This window comes from Alexandromys fortis, unplaced genomic scaffold, assembly GCF_014885135.2.
Source record: "Alexandromys fortis isolate MF-2015 unplaced genomic scaffold, M_Fortis_MF-2015_v1.1 scaffold_86, whole genome shotgun sequence".
Taxonomy (NCBI): domain Eukaryota; kingdom Metazoa; phylum Chordata; class Mammalia; order Rodentia; family Cricetidae; genus Alexandromys; species Alexandromys fortis.
The window spans coordinates 3,435,461-3,457,210 of record NW_026067965.1 but is presented as its reverse complement, the minus strand read 5'-3'; the positions used below and the strand labels follow the sequence as shown (position 1 = coordinate 3,457,210).

Sequence of the window (21,750 nt, the reverse complement as noted above, 5' to 3'; positions counted from 1 at the left end):
TGTTGAACGCCACCCAAACTAGTTATCTGAAGTAGTTCATGATTTAACATCGCATTATATTATACTTATGGGGAAGTCACGGCTCCGTCAAGTTGGAATTTTTGAAGGCGCTGTGATAAAATGAGCAGCGCACAAAAACAAACGTGACAACATGAAGGTACACACCTGTGACCCCAGCTGGGGAGGCAGGAGGGCTGAGTGTGACACACACCTAGGTTACAAAGCAAGACGCTATCTCAAACAAGACAGGACTGGCCTTTTATTCTAGCACTCAGGTGGGAGAGGCAGACAGATTTCTGTAAGTTTAAGGTCAGCCTGGTCTGCATAGTTGAGTTCTAGGTCAGCCAGAGCTACATAGTGAGACCTTGTCTCCAATAGCCACCATGACCCAACAAAAAGCCCCAAGGACTGGGGATGTAGTTCAGGGGTAGAGCTCCTGCAAGGCCCTGGGTTTCACCCCTAGCATGTCCTACACAAGCTCACAGAAAACAGAAACTAGGAGTCGTAGTAACTTATTTGATTCCAAGGTTAAAACGAGACATGGGGCTGGTGAGATGGCTGAGTAGGGTAAAGGTGCTTGTTGTTAAGCCTGATGCCTGGGCTCAATTCCTGGAACCCACACGGTGAAAAGAAAGAAGCAACTCATGTAAGTTGTCCTTTACCACCGCACACGGGCATGTGCATGCACACATGTGTACGCACACAGAAAATCTATTAAAATGAAAAAAAAAAAACCCACTGGTGTATATTTTCCATTAATAGGCAAGCATCGTTACTTACGAATAAAATTACTATTTTCCTTCCAGTTTTGAGCACTATTTTTTCAAACGGTTGCTAGGATACCAGGATTTAAATACTTATTAAATGACTTTTGCTTAACAATACAAATGTTTTAGAGTTCTGAAAGGTCGTATCTTGATGCACTTATTTTAAGTTGAAAATATCATACATGGGACACTGTACTTAATGCACCTAAACGACTGAACATAGCAGACCGTGAACTGCTGATGATTGACCCTTGTGGTTGTAAGGCGACGTCAAGCTAAGGCTGCTAACACCCCACAAGAGAAGACCAGACTGTATTTTGCTAACTCATAAAAACCTCAGCATTAGGGGCTCGGGTGAAGGCCCAGTGGTTAAGAGCACTTGCTCTCTTGCAGAGGATGTGGGTTTGGTTCTCAGCAACTATATGGCAGGCCATAATTGGCTATAACTCTAGTTCCAGGGATTCTGGTGCCCTCTTCAGATTTTCATAGGTACCAGGCACATAGTGGTGCACATATACATTCAGGGATTTACACATACACATAAAATAAAATTAGAACTCCCCCAAGCCTCCCCATTCCAAAACTAAAAACTCAAAGCATGGCTCAATTGAAAGCATAAACCTATTATAAGGCTGAACTCAGGCAAGCCACCATCAACGGAAGACTGCTTCTCCAGGTTTTGTTTAAAAACACAAATCGGCAACACGAATGTGAACAGCACACTGCTCTCTAGCTCTGCGTCTCATTTCTTCTAGCGCTGTGGTAAAGACAGAATGAGCTGAGCGGCGACAAAACACTGAAAACAGCATGCAGAGCTGGCTTGGCGGCTCACTGCTGCAACCACAGCACTGAAGAGGCTGAGGCAGGGGGATCACAAATTCTAGGCCAAGCTGGGATACAAAATGAGACTGTATCTCAAAAGAAAAATCAAGAAAAAAACCCAACAAACAAACACGGCAAGTGCATACGTGAAGTGCACAGGCATCAGGGCCAGTCTGTTCCCTGAAGCTATGAACCTATTTGTGGCTCACTTCTTTTCACAGGAGCAACTGTACGTCCAAAGCCAGTTCTCATGAATAAGAAAGGTAATAAAGGTGACAGAGTCCCAGGGTAGCCAGTGCCATTTCCCATGCTCTCAGTATCTGTGCCAGAGTAAATGACAGCAGCCTCAAAAACAAAGGAGTAGGATTACAAAACATAGTTAACGACTTCAACAGGAAAAAAAGGTACACAAATACTAATTATAAAATATGGGTTCATTTGACCTAAGACAGTTGAAATTTATCCTCTATACAGAATTCTACAAATGCTGAAAGACCTCTGTACAAGACTGTCCAGCACTATATGGTGATAACAGTACAAAATAACTTAAATATCTATTAAGGAGATTGCTTTAGTAAACCCCAAATAACAAGACTATGTAATTGGAACAATTATACAATATACCTACGTGAGTCTAATTACATTTATTTTTAAAATGACATTCATTTATGCGTGTAAATGCACACATGCATACAAATATGTGCATGTATGTACATGTGCTAGCTCAATATGTGTGAAAGCCAGAGGACAATTTTTTGGGGAACTGAACCCAGGTTACCAAGCTTGGTGGCAAACATCTAACCATTGAGACATCTTGTAGACCACCATTTATATTTGAAAACACATGCATCTGGGAAAGGGGAATACCAAATACAAGATGCTGCCAGCCTCTAATGGAAAAGGCACAAACTGAAGAGGGCTGCTACACAGGGGTTGCTTCTATTGCCCCTTCTTTCCTTCTGCTTGCTTCTTCTGAGACAGACCAACCTCGTATTCAACTCCTAGGTCAAACAACAATCCTACCTCAGCTTCCCCAGTGAGACCCAGCCATATGCTTCTATACTTGGCTTTCCCCCAACTAACCCTTAAACTGGGTCACTGTACAAGAATTCATTATTTTCTCTCTTTTTTTTTTTTTTTTCTGGAAATGGTGTTGGGTCTAGGAGGGTATAAAAGAGGTCACTACCTGGAGGCTCAGCCTGCCTGGTCTGGAAATGCTCTGCTTTGTGCTTGCCAGTGTCACCTGACTTTACCAAATAAGTATGCAGTACCTTCATAATGAGCTAAAATAAACATTACAATATGTATTAAAAGCCTTTATCTTGGGCTGGAGAGATGGTTCAGTGGGTAAGAGCATTGACTGCTCTTCCAAAGGTCCTGAGTTCAATTCCCAGCAACCACATGGTGGCTCACAACCATCTGTAATGAGATCTGGTTCCCTCTTCTGTCATGCAGGGATACATACATAATAAATTAACAAATCTTTTAAAAAAAAGCCTTTATCTTTCTATGACTATTTAATGAAAATAGGATCCAAACACTGTAACACGGGCAGAGGTGCATGGCTTACTCATTATAAGTCTCTTCAGTCTAGTTACATCGTGGTAGGTGTAGAAAAGCACGCAGTGAGATATTTCCCCATCTCTTCCAGCTCGCCCGGACTCTTGGTAGTAACCCTCCACAGATTTAGGGAGAGATGCATGAATCACAAATCGCACGTCAGGTTTGTCAATTCCCATTCCAAATGCAATTGTTGCACAGATAACCTGGTATGAAAATAAAAGCCTATTAGACTCATTGGTATTTACCATGAGCAAGGTGAGATTTTCATATTGATAAGTTGCAACTCTACTCAGATCCAAGAAGGTAAAGAGTGTTTAGGGTACCAGAATCTTCCTGTGTGACTTGGTATTACCATCTGAAGGACTCAGAACAAACTGCAATCAGCCCTTTGTGTGCCAACTGTTTGCCCTCTGTTTCTGTAAAGGTTATGTGGTGGGTGCTGCTAACATAGCCATGACATCCAAGTAAAGGTACATAAGCAATGTGCTGAGCTCCTGGGTAGTCTTCCCGTGAGTTAGGAACAGTGACAGTCTCGTCTACTCTGGTGCTTATATCAGCCTTCCACATGGTGCCACGTGATCATACACTATCTTACTTTTCAACAGGGGATTTCAAAGTAAAAGCTTATGAAATTTTAACTGTTTTAATCTAATTTAACTTAGATAAGAGCCTTAAGCTGCTTATACAAAAACAAAACAAAACAACAAAACCTATAAAAACAAAACAGAAAGGCCAGGGATTGTCTTCTTTGGCCCATACAGATTATTTAGCGGAAGCTAGGCAATAGTTAATATTTAGGAATGTGACAAAATTGTTTTCAAGAGCATCTATTTCAAGATCTAGAGAGACGGTTCAGTTGTGAAAGATTATCACCTGCGCTTGCAGAGAACCAGAGCTCAGTTTCCAGCACCCATCCTGAGCAGCTCACAATTGACTAGAAACCCCAAGAGCTCCAACACCCTCTTCTGGCTTTTGTGGTTACCTGCACTCATGCACACAGGTTTTAAAACAAAATAAGCCGGGCTTTGCAAGCAGCACTATGACCCTTGTAACTCTAGCTCCAGGGAAATCCAGCACTTCTTCTGGACTGAAGCACCTGCATTCACATGTGCACATTCTGTCCCCCACCCCCACCCATATATACAGTTAAAAACAGAAAATAAATCTTAAAAGATATCTATTTTGCTGAAAATCTGCGAGTTATTTGACCAAGGCCAATATTGTATTTTCAGGCAAAATTACATTATACAAATAAGGCTGTCTTTTTTTAGCATTCAAAAAATGACTTGCTATTGCAAGAACAGCATTTAAAAAGTGAGAGAAATATCCAGCAGTCATACTAAGGCTCATGACATGATTTTGCCGTTATGACTGAGAGGAACTACAAACCACACGCACAGGGTCAGCAAATCAGGATATTACCAGCACGGGATGTACTCAAGGTTACTCATCCATTAAAAGGAAATGTCCCCGGAAGAGAAAGTTTACTGTGGCCTCTAATGAAGGAAAGCCGGCAAAAGGCTGTGTGCGTGAGAGGTGCTGGCCCCAGCTCCACCACAGTGACCTGCAGCTTCTGTGAGGTGCCCCTCTCAGTGTTAGCTGAGTACACGGCTGTGAAGCACATGGTACAGGTCACCAAGAAGCCAAACGATGCCAACTCTTTCTGAAAGTCCTCTTCCTTTGGTCAGCCTCACTTTCTCCATAAATCCTCTAGGTATTCACTGCAGCACACATTCACTGTCAGTCTTACTCTGATGTTTATTACCTTTAGGACAAAAACAAGCTCAGAGCCGCCAAGCCTGGAGATGTAAGTTCATACCTGGGTCCCACACTGTGGGAGGAAAGAACAGTCTCCTAAAAGTTGTCTCTGACCTTCACACAACATGTAGCACACACACACACCACACACCCCTTATAAAACAAACAAAAAACAAAGCTAGGTAAGAGGTGGAGGCAGGAGAATTGCCCTGAGTTCAAGGCTGGTCTCAATGACATAGCAAGAACCTGTTTCAAAACACAAAGCAGAAACTGTATTATCTACAGACAAAGCTATTGATCCACCATGGAGGGTTTGCTGACTTCTGCAAGCATCACCTGGCAGCCATCCTGGTTGATCCACTTGTTCTGCACCTCGTCCCTGGCAGAATCACTGAGGCCCGCATGGTAAGCCAGAGCAGCCAGACCATCTCTCTGTAAGGTGTCCGCCATTGTGTCGCACTCCCTCCTGGAGAGGCAGTAAATTATCCCCGAGTCATCTGCCAAAGAAGCCAGAGAGAGTTGAGGGAGCAGGGCTTTTCACTTAAGAATACATCTACACCGTGGTCTTAAAACACAGGGCCCTGAACACAGAGCTTTGCTGTGTCACACAGAAAAGCACAAGCAAGGGATTCATAAAAACAGGAAATAAGACTGAGCTTGTGGGCTGGAGAAATGGCTCAGAGGTTAAGAGCATTGCCTGCTCTTCCAAAGGTCCTGAGTTCAATTCCCAGCAACCACATGGTGGCTCACAACCATCTGTAACAAGGTCTGGTGCCCTCTTATGGCCTGCAGGCATACACACAGACAGAATATTGTATACATAATAAATAAATAAATAAATATTAAAAAAAAATAAGACTGAGCTTGTAACCCTGTTCCTGCAAGGCAACCTGGACTAATCCTGGGCTGTCCTGCACCAACTCAACAATGGGAGCTGCCCTGATAGGAATTTTGTAGAAACATGGCACAATTATCAAGAGCCTGATAAACACCCTTTGACTCAGTTTCCTTCTAGGAAGCTAACCTAGGAAGTAAAATGGTACAAGGACTTAGGCCAAAAGTTTTGGAATGAAAGCTCAATAGGAAACATATGGGGATAATTAAGATAAAGAATTATGAAATAAACACACTATAACTATTAAAAGTTCTTCCTAAGTTTACAAAGTCATGGGGAAATGATCAAGATGTTGAAAATGTGTTACATGGAAAATGGTTATGAACATCAGAATCTCATTTTACTTAACATAACTCAAAGGCAAACACACTTGGGAGAAGACACTAAAACAAAGGGCTGTGTTATTCATACACTGAAAGACACCAGAGAAAAAGACACTGAAACCAAGAATTATAATGTAGGTGTGTAGGAGGCATACTTAATATATTTTTTGCTAAGGTTTATTGTTATGGAACCAAATGAGATTTCAAAATTATAATATTCCCCACAAATAGCAAGTTGGTGCTATCACAATGCAAGAAGAAATGTTTAATATGCAAGTTTATATATTCTATTGTAGTTCAGTATATATATAAAAGACTTAAAATCTAGACTTTTAGACATAAGTAATTACCTGACTGTACTCACATGGGTGATGCTTTCTGATCCATTCTAGGCAATCAAACGCTACCTTTTTGGGCTTCTTTGGTAACACATAGTACTTCAGATTGTGTCTGTTAAAGCTCATGCTGAACCTGAAAGACCCAAACATAACACTTAAGTATCATGAGAAAATACAGCTGCCCCCACCGTCATAACTGAATGTTTCTCACCCAAAGTACTTCCCCCAATGCCATGGCATTAGGAGGTGGGGCCTTAGGGAGGTAATCAGGTGGGGAGGGTAGAGTCACCAAGGAGATTAGGTCCTTATAAAAACAGAGGGGCTGGAGAGCTAGAAGCAGTTACTGTTCTATCAGAGGACTGGAATTTGAAATCTCAGAAACATCTGAACTCCAGTTCCAATGGATTCAACATTTTCTTCTGGCCTCCACAGACACAAGGATGTGTGCATACACAGAGTAAAATAAATCTTAAAGAAAAAAAAAAAAAGAACAAAACACTCACCCAAACAGAGACCTCACTGGCCCTTCCCTTCCTATGGCTCCAATGGAAATACCACAAAGTACAAAGCAGGGAGAGGGACCCCAGAAGCACAAGAAATAAATTTCTCTTGTCAGAATCACAGTCTATGACACTGTTACAGCAGCTGAAATGAAGGCAGCATCTTCACATATTAAATACTGATTTTTTTCTACCATGAAAACCTTAGTAACAAGCTGTCTTATACAGACCATTATCCCCGGCAGGTGACATAATGGAACACTGGAATGGACATTAGATTAAGACTTAATGAATTAAAAAGATGGTGATAAAGAAGAAGATACATCTACAGATTAGATGATAGCGATCTGGACTGCAGATAAGAAGAAAAGACAAACCAAGAGTACAGTCTCAAAGACGATGTGGACTGAACCCAGTGGGGTCAAGGGAGACGGCTCCGTGAGTAAAGGGTTTGCTATGCAATCATGAGGACTGATCTGGGTCCCTAGCACCACACAGAAAGCTCCGCCCAGCGGCATGCTTCAGCAATCTCGCCATTGGCAGGTGAAGACAGGAGGACCCCAGGAATTCTCCTGGCTAGCCAGGTAATGAGCGATCAGTCTAGTCTAATGGGTAAATTCCAAGTTCATCAAGACAACCTGTCTCATTTATGGTGGAAAGAAAGACACGAGACGCTGACCTCTGGCTAATGCACACATTAGCACATATACTTGCATCCGTATGCATACAACACACACACAGTTTCTTTTTAAAAGCAGAAATGTCAAAATAGATGGCGTCAAAAACAAAACAGCAGAAACGGTTAAATGATTAAGCAAAATTATACAATAAGTGTAACTTAAATACTTAAAAAGATAAAAGGGGTAGTGCACATGCACATGCTCTAAATAGATACACAGAGAGAACATGGACCACTCTGCTTTTGTTCTGGGCCGCAAGCGCAGGGACTCTGACATGCACGCTCCTCCTCCAGGTGACTGCTCTTGGCTCCCATCTGCTCCTTCACGTTTCCTTAGCTCATTCTCTGAATATCTTCTGTACTCCTAGACTCTCCTGTCTGAGGACCACATTCCAAGGGCACGACAGCCTCTCCTGACCTATATTCTCTCCCTCCCGTGGCAGGTTTCTCAGAAGATCTGGTTCCATCCTGTCACATGTCCCATTTTAATGCTCAGCCCTCTCCTTCTTCTACTGCCATCATTCTATCAAATATTTGCTGCTATGTTTTATTTCTCATTGCTCAAAACTTTATGTATTTATTAATTATGGGAAGTGTCTATGGAATATGTGCAAAGGTGCGGGTTAGGTTCTCTCCTCCCACCACGTGTGTATGCAGCAGGCAGTGGTATTCAGAGTACTTGTGTAATGGTGGTCCTGCAGATTTCTGAGGTTCCACGCTGTGGGCAGGCCATCCGCTCTACTCACATCTTCCCTCTACACCTGTTGTAGAATATTATTTTAAAGTGTGTTGCTTTTGTTTATGCTGTATTTGTTGAATTCTGTGAAGCTGTGATTCTTTGCCTGTCTAAAACACCTGATAGTCTAAAATAAAGAGCTGAATGGCCAACAGTGAGGCAGGAGAAAGGACAGGCGAGGCTGGCAGGCAGAGAGGATAAGTAGAAGAAATCTAGAGAGCAGCGAGGAAGGAACACGAGAGTAAGGAGGGGAAGATGCTAGGGGCATCTTACAGAAGTAAGAAAAGGGAATGGTCCAGAGGCAAAGGTAGTCGGAATAAGTTAGGAAAGCTGGTTAGAAATAAGCCAAGCTAAGGCTGGGCATTCATAATTAAGAAAAGGCTTTTGTATTTTTTTTTTTTTTTTTTTTTTTTTTGGTTTTTCGAGACAGGGTTTCTCTGTGGCTTTGGAGCCTGTCCTGGAACTAGCTCTGTAGACCAGGCTGGTCTTGAACTCACAGAGATCCACCTGCCTCTGCTTCCCGAGTGCTGGGATTAGAAGCGTGCGCCACCATCACCCGGCTTGTATGTATTTATTTGGGAGCTGGGTAATGGACCCCCAAAAGAGCTAAGAGTAAAAGAGTAAACAACCAACATCATATGGTATGAGATTCCTATCTGTATGCTGTGAATGTGTTTTGTTACTATTGGTTATTAAAGAAGCTGCTTTGGGCCTATGATAGGGCAGAATAGAGCAAGGTGGGAATTCTAAGCAAAGCTAGAGGAGAAAAGTAAGCAGAGTCAGGGAGCAGCACCAGGGTCAGACATGCCAAATCTTTTCCAGTAAGCCACTGCCATGTGACAATATACAGATTAATAGAAATGGGTTAAATCAAGATGTGACAGTTAGCCAATAAGAGGCGAGAGATAATGGGCCAAGCAATGATTTAATTAATACAGTTTCTGTGTGGTTATTTCATGGCTAAGTTAGCAGGGCAGCCAGAAAAAACAGCGGGCCCTCTTTCCCTACAACAACCATACACCTCTGACTTTTCTTCCTTTGCTTACTCCTTAAATGAGAAGTTCTTCCAGCTGGGCAGTGGTAGGTAGTGCATGCCTTTAACCCCAGCACACAGGAGGCAGAGGCAGGCGGATCTCTGTGAGTTCAAGGCCAGCTTGGTCTACAAGAGTTAGTTCCAGGACAGGCTCCAAAGCTACAGAGAAACCCTATCTTGAGAAGAGAGAGAGAGAGAGCTCCAAATATCTGAATGCCTCTTTCCTTTTTCTCAATTGCCCCTCAGCTTAGGTTGTTTTCAGAAGGCACTAAAACAACACAATGGAGAATTTTTTTCAGCAACAAATCTTTTTTTTAAAAAAAAATAATAATTTATTTCACTCTATGTACATTGGTGTAAAGATGTCAGATCCCCAGGCACTGGAGTTACACACAGTTGTAAGCCACCATGTGCATGCTGGGAATTGAACCCAGGTCCTCTGAAATACCAGCAAGTATTCTTAACAGCTGAGCCATCTCTCCCACCCCTCCAGCAACAAATCTTAAAAATAATCTGTTAAAAAGTAGCCAAGGGGATAGAGATGGCTTATTGGGTAAAACATTTGTTGCCAAATCTGATGACCCAAGTTTGATCCCCAGGACCCACATGTGGAAGAAGAAAGCCAATGCCAGTGAGCTGTCTTCTGACCTCCACATGCTTGCCACGGTGTAGACACACACGCACAAAATTAAAGAGGTCATTCATAAAAGATCATATACACATAGACTGAATGTTTATTTGAGACACCCAGGATAGGCAAACCTATGCACAGAAAGTGCATAATCTTAGTGGTTGCCTAGGGCTAGTGCGGTAAGTGGAGACAAGGAGGAGAAATGGATAATAAGTGAAGTGTTTTAGTGGTAAAAAAAAGTTCTCAAATTGTGATGATGGTGTACAAATTAGGACATACTATAAACCTCTGGATCACATGTTAAAAATGTGAGCTGAATGATGTGGATGTATCTTATTAAAAACATCTGGAACGTAATCTGTACTGGTTTGATTTGTGACATAATTGGAAAAACAGAACTATTTACTACTTAATTTGGTCAAATAAACCTTTACTAAAAAAAATAAAATAAAATGAGATTTAAACATAAACTTGGAGATCAAAAATCCAATTAAAACCAAAACAAACAAATCATTCTACCACAAAAGGTCTGCAGGCCACTAATGGAGAGCAACATTCATGAGTTTGTTACGATGGAAAAGTAAACAGAACCTCAGAGTTTATTGCTTATAACAAATCCTGCATTGCCTGTTGGAAAATAGGATGTTAGAAATCACCAGATACCCAGCTAGAGACAGTGCCTACCAGAAAATAAATGGAAAAAAGACAATTTGGAACACCTATACAAATGAAAAATTTTCAACCACAAAAATGAAAAATTAAGATTTCATGTACAGCTCAGGGGTCAAATCCTCACCTGGCATTGAGGTCATGGGATCTACAGACACACACACACACACACACACACTTACCTAGATGATTCTTGCAAATATGCCCAGTGAAAGAAATGAAAGAGGAAAAACAAGGAGTTGAGTGTAACTCAACTCCATTTTGGAGGATAATGGAAGTATATTCTAGACTTAAGCTGTAGCGACAGGCACATAATTCTATGAAAATGTAAAAGCCACACACAACTGTACCTTATGAATAGCTGAGTTTTATGGCACATGAATTAATTCAACAAGTACTTAAAAAACAACAACCCAGTCAGGCGGTGGTGGTGCATGCCTTTAATACCAGCACGGGGGGGGGGGGGGGGGGGGGGGGGGGGGGGGGGGGGGGGGGGGGGGGGGGGGGGGGGGGGGGGGGAGGCAGGGGCAGGCGGATCTCTGAGTTCGAGGCCAGCCTGGTCTACAAGAGTTAGTTCCAGGACAGGCTCTAAAAAGCTACAGAGAAACCCTGTCTTGAAAAAACAAACAACAACAAACCCTCCAAAAAAAATAAAAAAATAAAAAATAAAAAGCAAAACCCAAACAAAACAAAAAACCCCAAACTAGATTTCAATGTATCTTGACTAAGTCTGTATTAAAACATTACCTTTAAAATGACAAATTTGCCTGAAAATGATAAATACATGTCTGTAACTCCAAGTGCTTGGAAGGCAGAGACAGGAGGATCAGGAGTTCAAGGCTAGCACAGTTATATAGCAAATTTAAGGCTACCATAGGCTACAAGTCTCAACCAAACAAAAACAAGCCAGATGTGGTACTCAGGAGCCAAAGAGTTCAGGAAGAAGAGGTAAGGGGATCTAAGTTCAAGGTTAGCCAGGTCTACGGCTGGTTTCTGGACAGCTACGGCTATATAGCAGGAACCTTCCTAAATATTTTTTTTTTTTTTAAAAAAGGTGAAGAGAAAATATTGTCAAGATATTGCAAATACATCAGATACAGGGTAGCTCCTCTTGAAAAAGTTAAAAGAATACCTCACATTCATTAGATAAAACCTAGTAAAGTCTTTAACAGAATATGGTCCAGAAAAAACACTAAACAGTAATATTGCTTGTTAGTAAAATAGTTTCCAATTTTTTTATATCCCCAAAATTTAGAATACTTAACTGAGATGCCAGTTAACAGATCATTAAAAATAATTTTTGATGACAGGTCATGATGTAATTTTGGCATATGCTTCAGAAGAAATTCGAATAATTGTTATTGCTGTAATAAAATGCTTTTCATTCCCATCTACATGTTTATGTCAGCAACATTTCCCAGAGCTTACACCCTTAAAAGTAAAAATGTATGAACTGAATCAATTCATCTGTAGATATGTGAACTAAAAAGAAAATTCTTAACTCATTAACAGATATAATCTCAATAAAAAGCTTATGCCTAAAATTATTTTTGAAACATATTTAAGCTAGATGTGGTAGTGTATTTCCCAAAGTTTCAGTCACTTGAGAAGCTGACCCTGGCTGCACTGCAAGACTGTTTGGATATACTAAGTGAAGTAAGCATTTAAAGAAAGCAACACAGACATGTAACTACTCCATTAAGGATGAGCAATGATTTCACTTATTTGTGTGTGTGTGTGTTGTGCACATGCACGCCTGCACACTTGTGAGAGTAAGTTCTCTCCCTCTAACATGTGGGTTCTGGAGAACAGATTCAGGTCATTAGGCTTGGTAGCAAGTGCTGTTATCCAATGAGCAGTTTTTCCAGCCCCTAACGAGTAATTTTAAGAATTAAATTGGATGAAAATTTTGGTTCAGGAGATGTATATAACATTTTTTATATATTTATATAACTTAAATGCATGTAAATGTGATAGAATAAGCAAAAACAGCTCACACTACAGGAGGTGGTGGTGCAAGCCTTTAATCCCAGCATTTGGGAGGCAGAGGCAGGGGAATCTTTGGGAGTTCAAAGCCAGACTGTCTACATAGTGAGATCCAGACAACTATGGTTACATAGAGACCCTGACTCAAATTAAATACATATTCTCTCTGTATATAAATTCTGTAAAAATTAAAACACTTTTCTTCCTCCTCCTACTTTTTTTCCAATGCTAGGGACTTACCCAGGGCTTAAATGTATTCTAGGCTAATACTGTGCTACTGAAATATTCACATTCTAAGTGATAAATATTAAAAATTAATTTTTTAATTTGTGTATCTGTGTGGATATCTTGTGTGTGGGGTGCACTCCAAAGTCAGAAGGCAGCATGAGGTTTGGAGCTGGACAAAGGCAGCTATGAGTAGGTACTGAGAACTGAACTCAGGTTCTCTGGAAAAGCAGCAATCACTTTTAATCACTGAGCCGGCTTTCCAGCTCTAAATTACACTTTACAATGGGCTTTGTGGGTCTCACTTAGTGAACATAAAATGGTGATAGTATGTGTTTGGGCTGCTCATTAGTTGCTCTTGTAGAGGACCCAAGTTCCATTCCCAGCACTCACATGTGGCCCATAACCATCTATAACTCCAGTATATGGAGATCCGATGCCTTCTTCTGACTTCCACAGGTACCAGGCATGCACATGGAACACATACATACACACGGACAAAATACTCATGTACATTAATCTAAAAAAATTACAAAAACAAACAAACAAAGCACCTCTTTCTGTTTACAAAAAAGCACTCGCTCACATGTGTTTGGTTGTTGTTGGGTACTGGGGACTTCAATCTACAGACCTGGGGCAAGCAAGGAGGCATATTAACCAATGATGGGAAAAACCCGCACCTGACCTCATCTGAAAAACAGGGTGGAGTGAAAACACAGACACACTACAAACACTGTTTAAGAAGACCTTCCTGGGCTGCAGATGCAGCTCAGTTGGTACAGTGCTTGCCTAAGACACGCAAAGCCTGGTTCTGGATCTCCACAACCACATCCGGCATATGATGACAAACACTTGTCATCTCAGAACCGGGGAGGTAAATGCAGGATCAGAAGTTCACGGTCATCATTGTTACGTAGAGTTTGAGGATAGTCTGACATGCATGTGATTCCCATCTCAAAAGACGAAATAAACAAGAAGATGAAAATAAATAAAGTAATCTTTTTGAGCTAGGTGAGATGCTTCCCACCTGAACTCCTCATGCCAAGGTAAACAGACAGAAATCTGAGTTAAGGCCAAGAGACCTAGTGAGTTCTACAACATGGGCTACACTGTAAGACACTGTTTCAAGGTGAGTAAGCGAAAGCTAGTAAGATGCCTCTGCAGCCAAAGGGGCTTGCCACTAAGTCTGATAACCTGAGTTCAATCCCAGGGACCCACATGGAGGGAGGGACCCACTTTCTGCAAGCTGTTCTCTGACTTCGACACACAGCACATGCATGCTCAAACATACACACAATAAACGTAAAAAATGTTTTAAATGACTGAAGTAAAATTAAAAATACTTTTCAACTCTGTGTATAAAGTAATATGGAACAATGAATCTCATGTTTAATTAGCCTTAAGTCTACCCCTAAAATATCTCTTTTTATGTATATGCAAATATTCCAAACCTAGAAAAACTTCAAATTTAAAACACTTCTGGTCCCAAGCATTGGGGATAATTAACCTGTATGCAAAATGTCCAGAATAGCAAAAATCTGTGAAGCTGGGAAGTCAATGAATGGTTGCCTGGGGCAGAGGAGGAAAGAAATAGCTGTTAACGAGAACAAAGCTCTTAAGGGAGACAAAATGTACTAAGAGTAGATAGCGGTGACGATTGTGTAACTCCATAAAGAAATGGGAAATGCTGCACTGAATCCTGGACTTTAATAGGTGAGTATAGCTGCACTGGGTTAGAATGCTGACTTCCTGGTTACCCTAGTCTACAATTACATCTTTAACTATGGCTTCCTCTTTGCATTTTAGAGTACTATTTATAGGGTTCTGCAGCCAGATTGCTAGGATTGTAGTCTTCACTCCTATATTTGCTAGGGTTATGAACTTTGCAAGTTACTTAATTTTGGTGTGACTGTTTATCTTTTTTTTTTATCTGGCTGTCCTGGAACTCACTCTGTAGACCAGGCTGGCCTTGAGCTCACTGAGATCTGCCTGCCTCTCTGCTTTGCAATGCTGGGATCAAAGGTGCGCGCCCCCATCGCCCTGGACTGTTACAGGGCTGGTGAGACAGTTTAGTAGGTTCAGCACTTGCTGAAAAACCTGATGACGGAGCTCAATCCCCAGAGCCCACCCACATGGTAGAAGAGGACCAATGTAGCATTGTAAAACCCAGAGACAGATACTGGGGTTCAAGCTGAAGATCAGAAAAGTATAGCAGCCAGTCACTAGGGAGACCTTTTACCTCTACCAAATCTTCAGACCAAAAGGATCCTATCTCCAGGAATCCTCAGACTCTAGACTCCACTGAGCTCCTGTCTCTTCCCCTTTATATTCTCATATATATATATGCTCTGCCCAGTCATAATCCTTCCTGTCTCCACTTCCCTAGTGCTGGGATTAAAGGTGTGAGCCACTACCACCTGGTTCTGTTTCTGGGTCGATCTTGTGTAGCCCAGGGTAGGCTTGAACTCAGAGATCCATCTGTCCCTGTCTCCTGAGTTCTGGGATTAAAGGTATGTGCCACCACTCCCCAGCCTCTAGTGGCTTAGTTTTGCAATCTGATCTTCAGGCAAGCTTTATTTATTAAGATGCACTTAAAATATCACTACAGACCAACTTCTACATAAAAACAAATTTAAATGACATTTTATTTATTGTGTATGTGTGCATATGTATGTGTATGCATGTGCTATGGTGGGCATGTAGAGGTCAGAGGACAGCTTGAGGGAGCTGGTTCCCTCCACCATGGGTACTGAACTCGGGCTGTCAGGGCTGATGACAAGTGCCTTTACCCACTGAGCCATTTTGTCAGTTCTTTACATTTTAATTTTTACAATGTATTTGTTATGTGTGTGAATATTTTACCTGCATGTATGCCTGTGCACTACATGTAGGTAATGTCTTCTGAGGCCAGAAGAGGGAGTTAGATCCCTTGGAACTAGAGTTATGGATGGTTGTGAGCCACCATGTTGAGTGCTGGGAATGAAACCTAGGTTCCCTGGAAGAGCAGACAGTGCTCTTAACTACTGAGCCATCTTTCTACCCCCATACTCCCCAACAACATCTCATGCACTAGAGGCTGGCCTCTAACTTGCTATGTGTTGAAGATGATTTTGAACTTCTGATCCTGTCTCTACTCCCCAAGTGCTGAGATGTTGGTGTGGTGGTGTATGCCTTTATTCCAGCACCCAGGAAGCAGAAGCAGGTCAGTCTCTGTAAGTTAGAGGCTAGCGTGGTCAGCTTAGCCAGGGTTACATAGTGAGACTCTGTCTCAAAACCACAAAGCAAGTCCTGGAATTTCAGGTATTTTCTATCATGGGTGCTAGGACTCAGTTTCTTTATCTAGAGAATGAGGAAATGGAGGATTATATATCATGCAAGACTTTTATGATGGTGGATACATAAAATGTCATATACAATGCTAGCAGCAGCAGTTGTCACACTGTGGAGCAAGTTGTGTTAGCTATTACTGAAGCTGTACACTGTTAATTTATTATGTCTGACTCTGTTCTTTCCTAGTTCATCTGCTAGGGTCCTACAAGAATTGCATGAAATCTTGTGTTTAATAATTGGCCATTCTTGTACTTCACAAATCAAATTTATTTTTACAAGCTAAAGAGGATGAATATTATCCCAGAATTATAGGAAGAGAGGCACCTGGGACCACCACTCTAAACCTAGGAGCACCTGAATTCACTAGGACCATGACACAGCAGCAGCTGGCAAATTAATTAAAATAGGACCCACTGGCAGAAGAAGATCAGGAGACAGTGTATCAGAAAGCACTTCTTAAAATCTACTTCTTCTATGGCAATTAGAAGTTTCTAAAGCAGAAATACCAAATATATTAAGGAATCAACAGAGTTTCATTTTATCTACATTCACCATATGTTTCACTTATTCATTCTTACTGAGTATCAGATTTGCACAAGGAACCATGTGCTAGCATCCGGATATGTGTAATTTTGCTTTCTCAGGCACATTGCTTTCCCACAGTTCCAGGAAAGAGATTCGAGGTGCCTGCCTCTAGATAAATATGTGCGCTGTTCATTCAAATATAAAACATAAGCCTATATTTCCAGAAAGTCATTCAAATGCAAGGGAATTTATATGATTTCTTCTAGCTGTGGGCTTTTTGCCAATTAATATAACTGGCTGACAGCTCAGTGGTACAGCATTTGCTTACCACTTGTAATCCCAACACTGGGAAGGCAGAGACAGGTGGGTCCCTGGATCTTTCCAGTCAGCCTAGCCAACATGGTGAACTCCAGGTCAAGGCAGTTGTCTCCTAAGGAACACCAGGCGTTGACCTCTGGCCAAACACATAAGCACCTACATGCACATGCACACAAGGAAAATACACATAACCCACTGTGGTGGTGCACACCTGCAATCACAGCATGTGGGAAGAGGGGGTGGCCTGTCTATATTCTAGTTCCAAGTCTGCTAGGGTTTAATATCAAGACGCTGTACAACATCGCAACAAAAACCACAAGGGGAGGGGGGCAGGAATAAAACAGTTTATAGGAAGTATAGCATTTGTAAAAACAAATTTATAGCATCCAGCATTTATTAAAACCTGAAGTAAAACATTTTAAATATAGTGGTAAAGCACATATCTAATATGTAAGCAAAATATATCTCTCATCCCAAATTTACTTAAATATCTCTCACTGCAAATGACATTAAATTAAAACATTCCACTTCACATTTTGTGATTATACACACAAAATTCTGAGAAATTGAAACTTCTTGCACTCAAGAATGGTCATTAGTGGTATATAAGAGATATCTAGCTGGTACCAAACAACTCAAAGGCTGGAAGAAACCCAAAATGCTGCATGAACTGCTTGCTCTAGGTATGAGAATTTAGTTGCTGCCATTGTGATCTGCAAAGGCTTTACAACTCTGTTGCTCATGACCCCAAAGCCTTCATATAGAATTTTCAGTTCAGGGCACACCTCTTTGAGAGATGCTTTTGTTATTTTTATTTAGATTTATTCATTTTATGTGTATGAGTGTTTTGCCTGCATGTGTGCATGTACAGCACGTGTGTGCCTTTTATTACATTTATGCTTACAGTCTACCAAATGATGGGATTAATGGCGTGCACTACTATGCCGCGCTATGTTTACAATATTCACACAGCCAGTTTCCCTTTTCTTCTTAGAGGCTGGGTCTAACTATGGTGCCTAGGCCATCCTTCAACTCATAAGCTTAGGTCATTCCCTCATGCACGAGTCACCACATCAGTTTCTTATTTTCTAATGACCAAAAGCTGTGCTTGGAAAATCCACCCTGGGCTGGAGAGATGGCTCAGCATTTAAGGAAGAACCCTGCTGCTTTTCCAGAGGATCCAGATTCAGTTCTCAGCACCCACATGGTAACCTACAACCATCTGTAATTCCAGCCCTGGGGATCTGATGTCTTCTGGCTTCTATGGGTACCAGGCATAAGTGTGGTGCCCAGACATACATGCAGACAAACACCCATACACATAAAATAAAAATAAATCATTGCCAAAGAAGAAATAAAAATCCTCAATATTCTGCTCAATCATTATTCCTTCATGCCAAAATAAGATGTGTAAAAAGAGATTACACAGGCTCGCCAGACTAAAAACTTACACCTGAGGTCTGAGGATCTTCAGTTGCATGAGGATGTCCTTCTGCACCCTGGGGTTCGCTGTGGCCGTGAGAGCCATCACTGGAACAGAAGGAAACTTCTGGCGAAGCATATTCATCCTTTTGTAATCTTGACGAAAATCATGACCCCACTAATTGGGAAAAAATACTGCTTTTAGATTATTTGTATCTCTCTTCTATGAAAGCCAACAGTGGTCAATACAGAGGAAGCACTTTCTTCTTCAGTGAGGCAGCAGAATACACATGCAGAGTGTACTGTGCTTCAGTGCTGTGGTTCTGAGTACTGCTGGAGGTATAAACTTACTGATCTTCTGAGACACACTTACCTGACTCACACAATGTGCTTCATCAATGACAAAACGTGCCAAGAGCTTCCGCTCATACAGATTCTCCAGAGTGGAAATCAGCCTGTTACTTGCACAGACCTGGATCAGAGACAAGGGAGAGTTCTGAACGCGCATCTGAATGACACTGTCACCACCATACAATCACTCCCTATTAAACTAGCCCATATCTATGAAGAGAACAGAAGTAAACAGCAAAGGGGACATTTTAGCATGCTTGCTCACACTCAACAGTTTTACTTACAGGTTAGTGGCTCAAACTTTTGTCTGCCTCAGCGTATCTGAAGGTAACTATATATTTATTTACTTTGGTAATGGAACTTAATTTTTTTACATTTATTTATTTTATGTGTATGCATGTGTGGAGTGGGTGCGTGTACACAATGGTGCACATGTGTGTAGGTCAGAAGACTTAATGTGTTTGGTTCTATCACGTAGGTCCCCAAGATCAAACTCAAGTCATTGGATTATACGGGCAGCACACTTACCCACTGGGCCACCCTGCCAGCTTGATAACAGGATTTGAGATGTGTGTTTGGTATGTGTATGATATTTGGGGAAACTCTATGTATTACACATATAGGGAGTTACATGCTTGCACTCTAGCTTTGTCTGTAAGCAATGACATCCCAAGCATGTCTCGACAGGGACATATGTAAAGGACACAAGCCAGGTTGATGACATTTCCTCACCGTCAAATCTAGGCAATTAGAACATCAAAATACATAGTGGTAACTGATTGAAACTCACTAAATAAACAATCCACAACTTCACACTGATAAACACTTAACTCTCATTATGCTATATTAGTAAAGTCAGAACTTGGCATTCATTAAAGTAGTAACTGGGAACGAATCATTAATGGAAATTAAAACTTGCTGGGGACTCTGCTGTCTGACGGGGCAGCTCTACAGTCCGGGAACTCCTACCACTGGGTTTCTACCAACTCCAGACACAAGGGAACAAAAAAGTACGAGAAACAGCCGCAGTACTATTTTAATCAAGTGATTGGGTAACGAACATCACTGGTTCTTCTGATAGCACTTGTGGGAACAGGCCACCACATCTGCCACAGCCCTGTGGCTGAGGACCATGAATCTAATCAGCAAGAAACAAGACAAACTCAAGTTGAGGTACAGCCTTCCCAACTGGCCCACAGGCTTCTAAAATGTCAAACCCATGAAACTGTTTAGAGAAAAGAAAATTCAACAGGGATTTCTCTGTTAGAAAGCTCCTTACTGTAAGGTTAACAGGGTAAGGAACAGTATGAGACGCTGCACATTTCCTGAGGAAATCACTAAGGGAAAGCTAGATGGTCAGAAGACGCACACTTAAGTCATTAGGGTCGAAACGGTAGGCCTGAACACACTCTCAAATGTTCAGAACAAACTGGAGAAAGAATGAATCATAAAGGAGACGGAGAAAATTTTACCATTTGTGGTCTGGGGTGAAATTCTTGAAATGTATATAAAAAATTATGACCAAGTCTTTAACACAGATGTATTTTAGTGTGTTGTAACGTTACTCTGAAAACAGTGAGGCTGATACAAACCTTCTCTGGTGTGACATACAAGAGCTTGATAATTGGGTCTTTTTTTGATAACTGGAGGTAAATATTTGCAGCTTCTGAGTCAGTCTTATCCCCTGTCAGGTATGTAGCAGGAATCTAAGTTGAAAGCAATAATTTGAATTTCATTTTATTTATATAGTATTCAGACATGATTACGTTTTTAGATTTTATATAAATCTGCTAAAAGAAACAAATAGCTTACCATAACAATCAGCGCACAAATTTTTTTTTTTTTCGAGACAGGGTTTCTCTGTGGTTTTGGAGCCTATCCTGGAACTAGCTCTTGTAGACCAGGCTGGTCTCGAACTCACAGAGATCCGCCTGCCTCTGCCTCCCAAGTGCTGAGATTAAAGGCGTGCGCCACCACCGCCAGGCTCAGTGCACAAATTTTTAAGGTTTTTTTGTTTTGTTTTGTTTTGTTTTGTTTTTTTTTTATCGAGACAGGGTTCCTCTGTGGCTTTGGAGCCTGTCCTGGAACTAGCTCTGTAGACCAGTTTCAGAAGAGGGCACCAGACCTTATTACAGATGGTTGTGAGCCACCATGTGGTTGCTGGGAATTGAACTCAGGACCTTTGGAAGAGCAGGCAATACTCTTAACCACTGAGCCATCTCTCCAGCCCCTAAGGTTTTTTTTTTTTTTTTTTTTTTTGTAAGTCAGAATCTTACTTTGAGACTCAAACTTGTGATTCTCCTGCATCATCAGTTTATGAAGAGCAGATTATAGTTGTGTGCCAATATTTAGCTAGTACATATATTTTTAAAAATTCATATTAAACACAACTCAAAATAGCCTTCCCACCTAGGTGTGGTGGCACACACGAGGGATCCCTGCACTTGGGAGGCCGAGAAAAGAGGATAAAGAGTCCAAGGCTAGCCTTCGCACCACAGCAAATCTGAAGCTAGCCTGTTGTATGGCAAGATGCTTCTATGTCAGGAAAAACTGCAAAAACCTCCCCACTGTTCCTTTCATTTTCTATATTGCCTTATCTTTTCTATCTGTAAACAAGAGGATGGTGTATGTGTGTCTCCGTGTGACAGGGTCTCAATATAACCCTGGCTAGCCCGAAACTTGCTAGAAGGCCAGGCTTGCTTCTAACTGACACAGAGGGTCCTGGTTCTGCCTCCCAAGCTCTGGGATTAAAGGTGTGCATCATTGTGGTTAGTCTGATGCATCTCCAAGGTTTCAGTGTGTGCTGATGTTGGGCAGTGTTACCATCACTGCACTGACATTCTCTGGAAGGAAAATCAAACCAACATCAACAGTGTAAC

The 21,750-nt window shown here is 41.4% G+C and overlaps 1 protein-coding gene across 2 annotated transcripts in view; it reads right to left on the bottom strand.

The window, feature by feature from the left end:
• Blm (BLM RecQ like helicase) overlaps positions 1-21,750 on the bottom strand; it is a 75,948-nt gene that overhangs the window by 18,938 nt on the left and 35,260 nt on the right. For both annotated transcript variants that reach the window (XM_050154096.1, XM_050154097.1), the window contains 6 exons: positions 20,464-20,577; positions 18,894-18,992; positions 18,550-18,698; positions 6,493-6,599; positions 5,247-5,407; positions 3,160-3,355 (listed from right to left, as the gene is read on the bottom strand). In XM_050154096.1, coding sequence (XP_050010053.1) covers positions 3,160-3,355; positions 5,247-5,407; positions 6,493-6,599; positions 18,550-18,698; positions 18,894-18,992; positions 20,464-20,577 — 826 coding nt within the window. The remainder of the gene's footprint in view (positions 1-3,159; positions 3,356-5,246; positions 5,408-6,492; positions 6,600-18,549; positions 18,699-18,893; positions 18,993-20,463; positions 20,578-21,750) is intronic.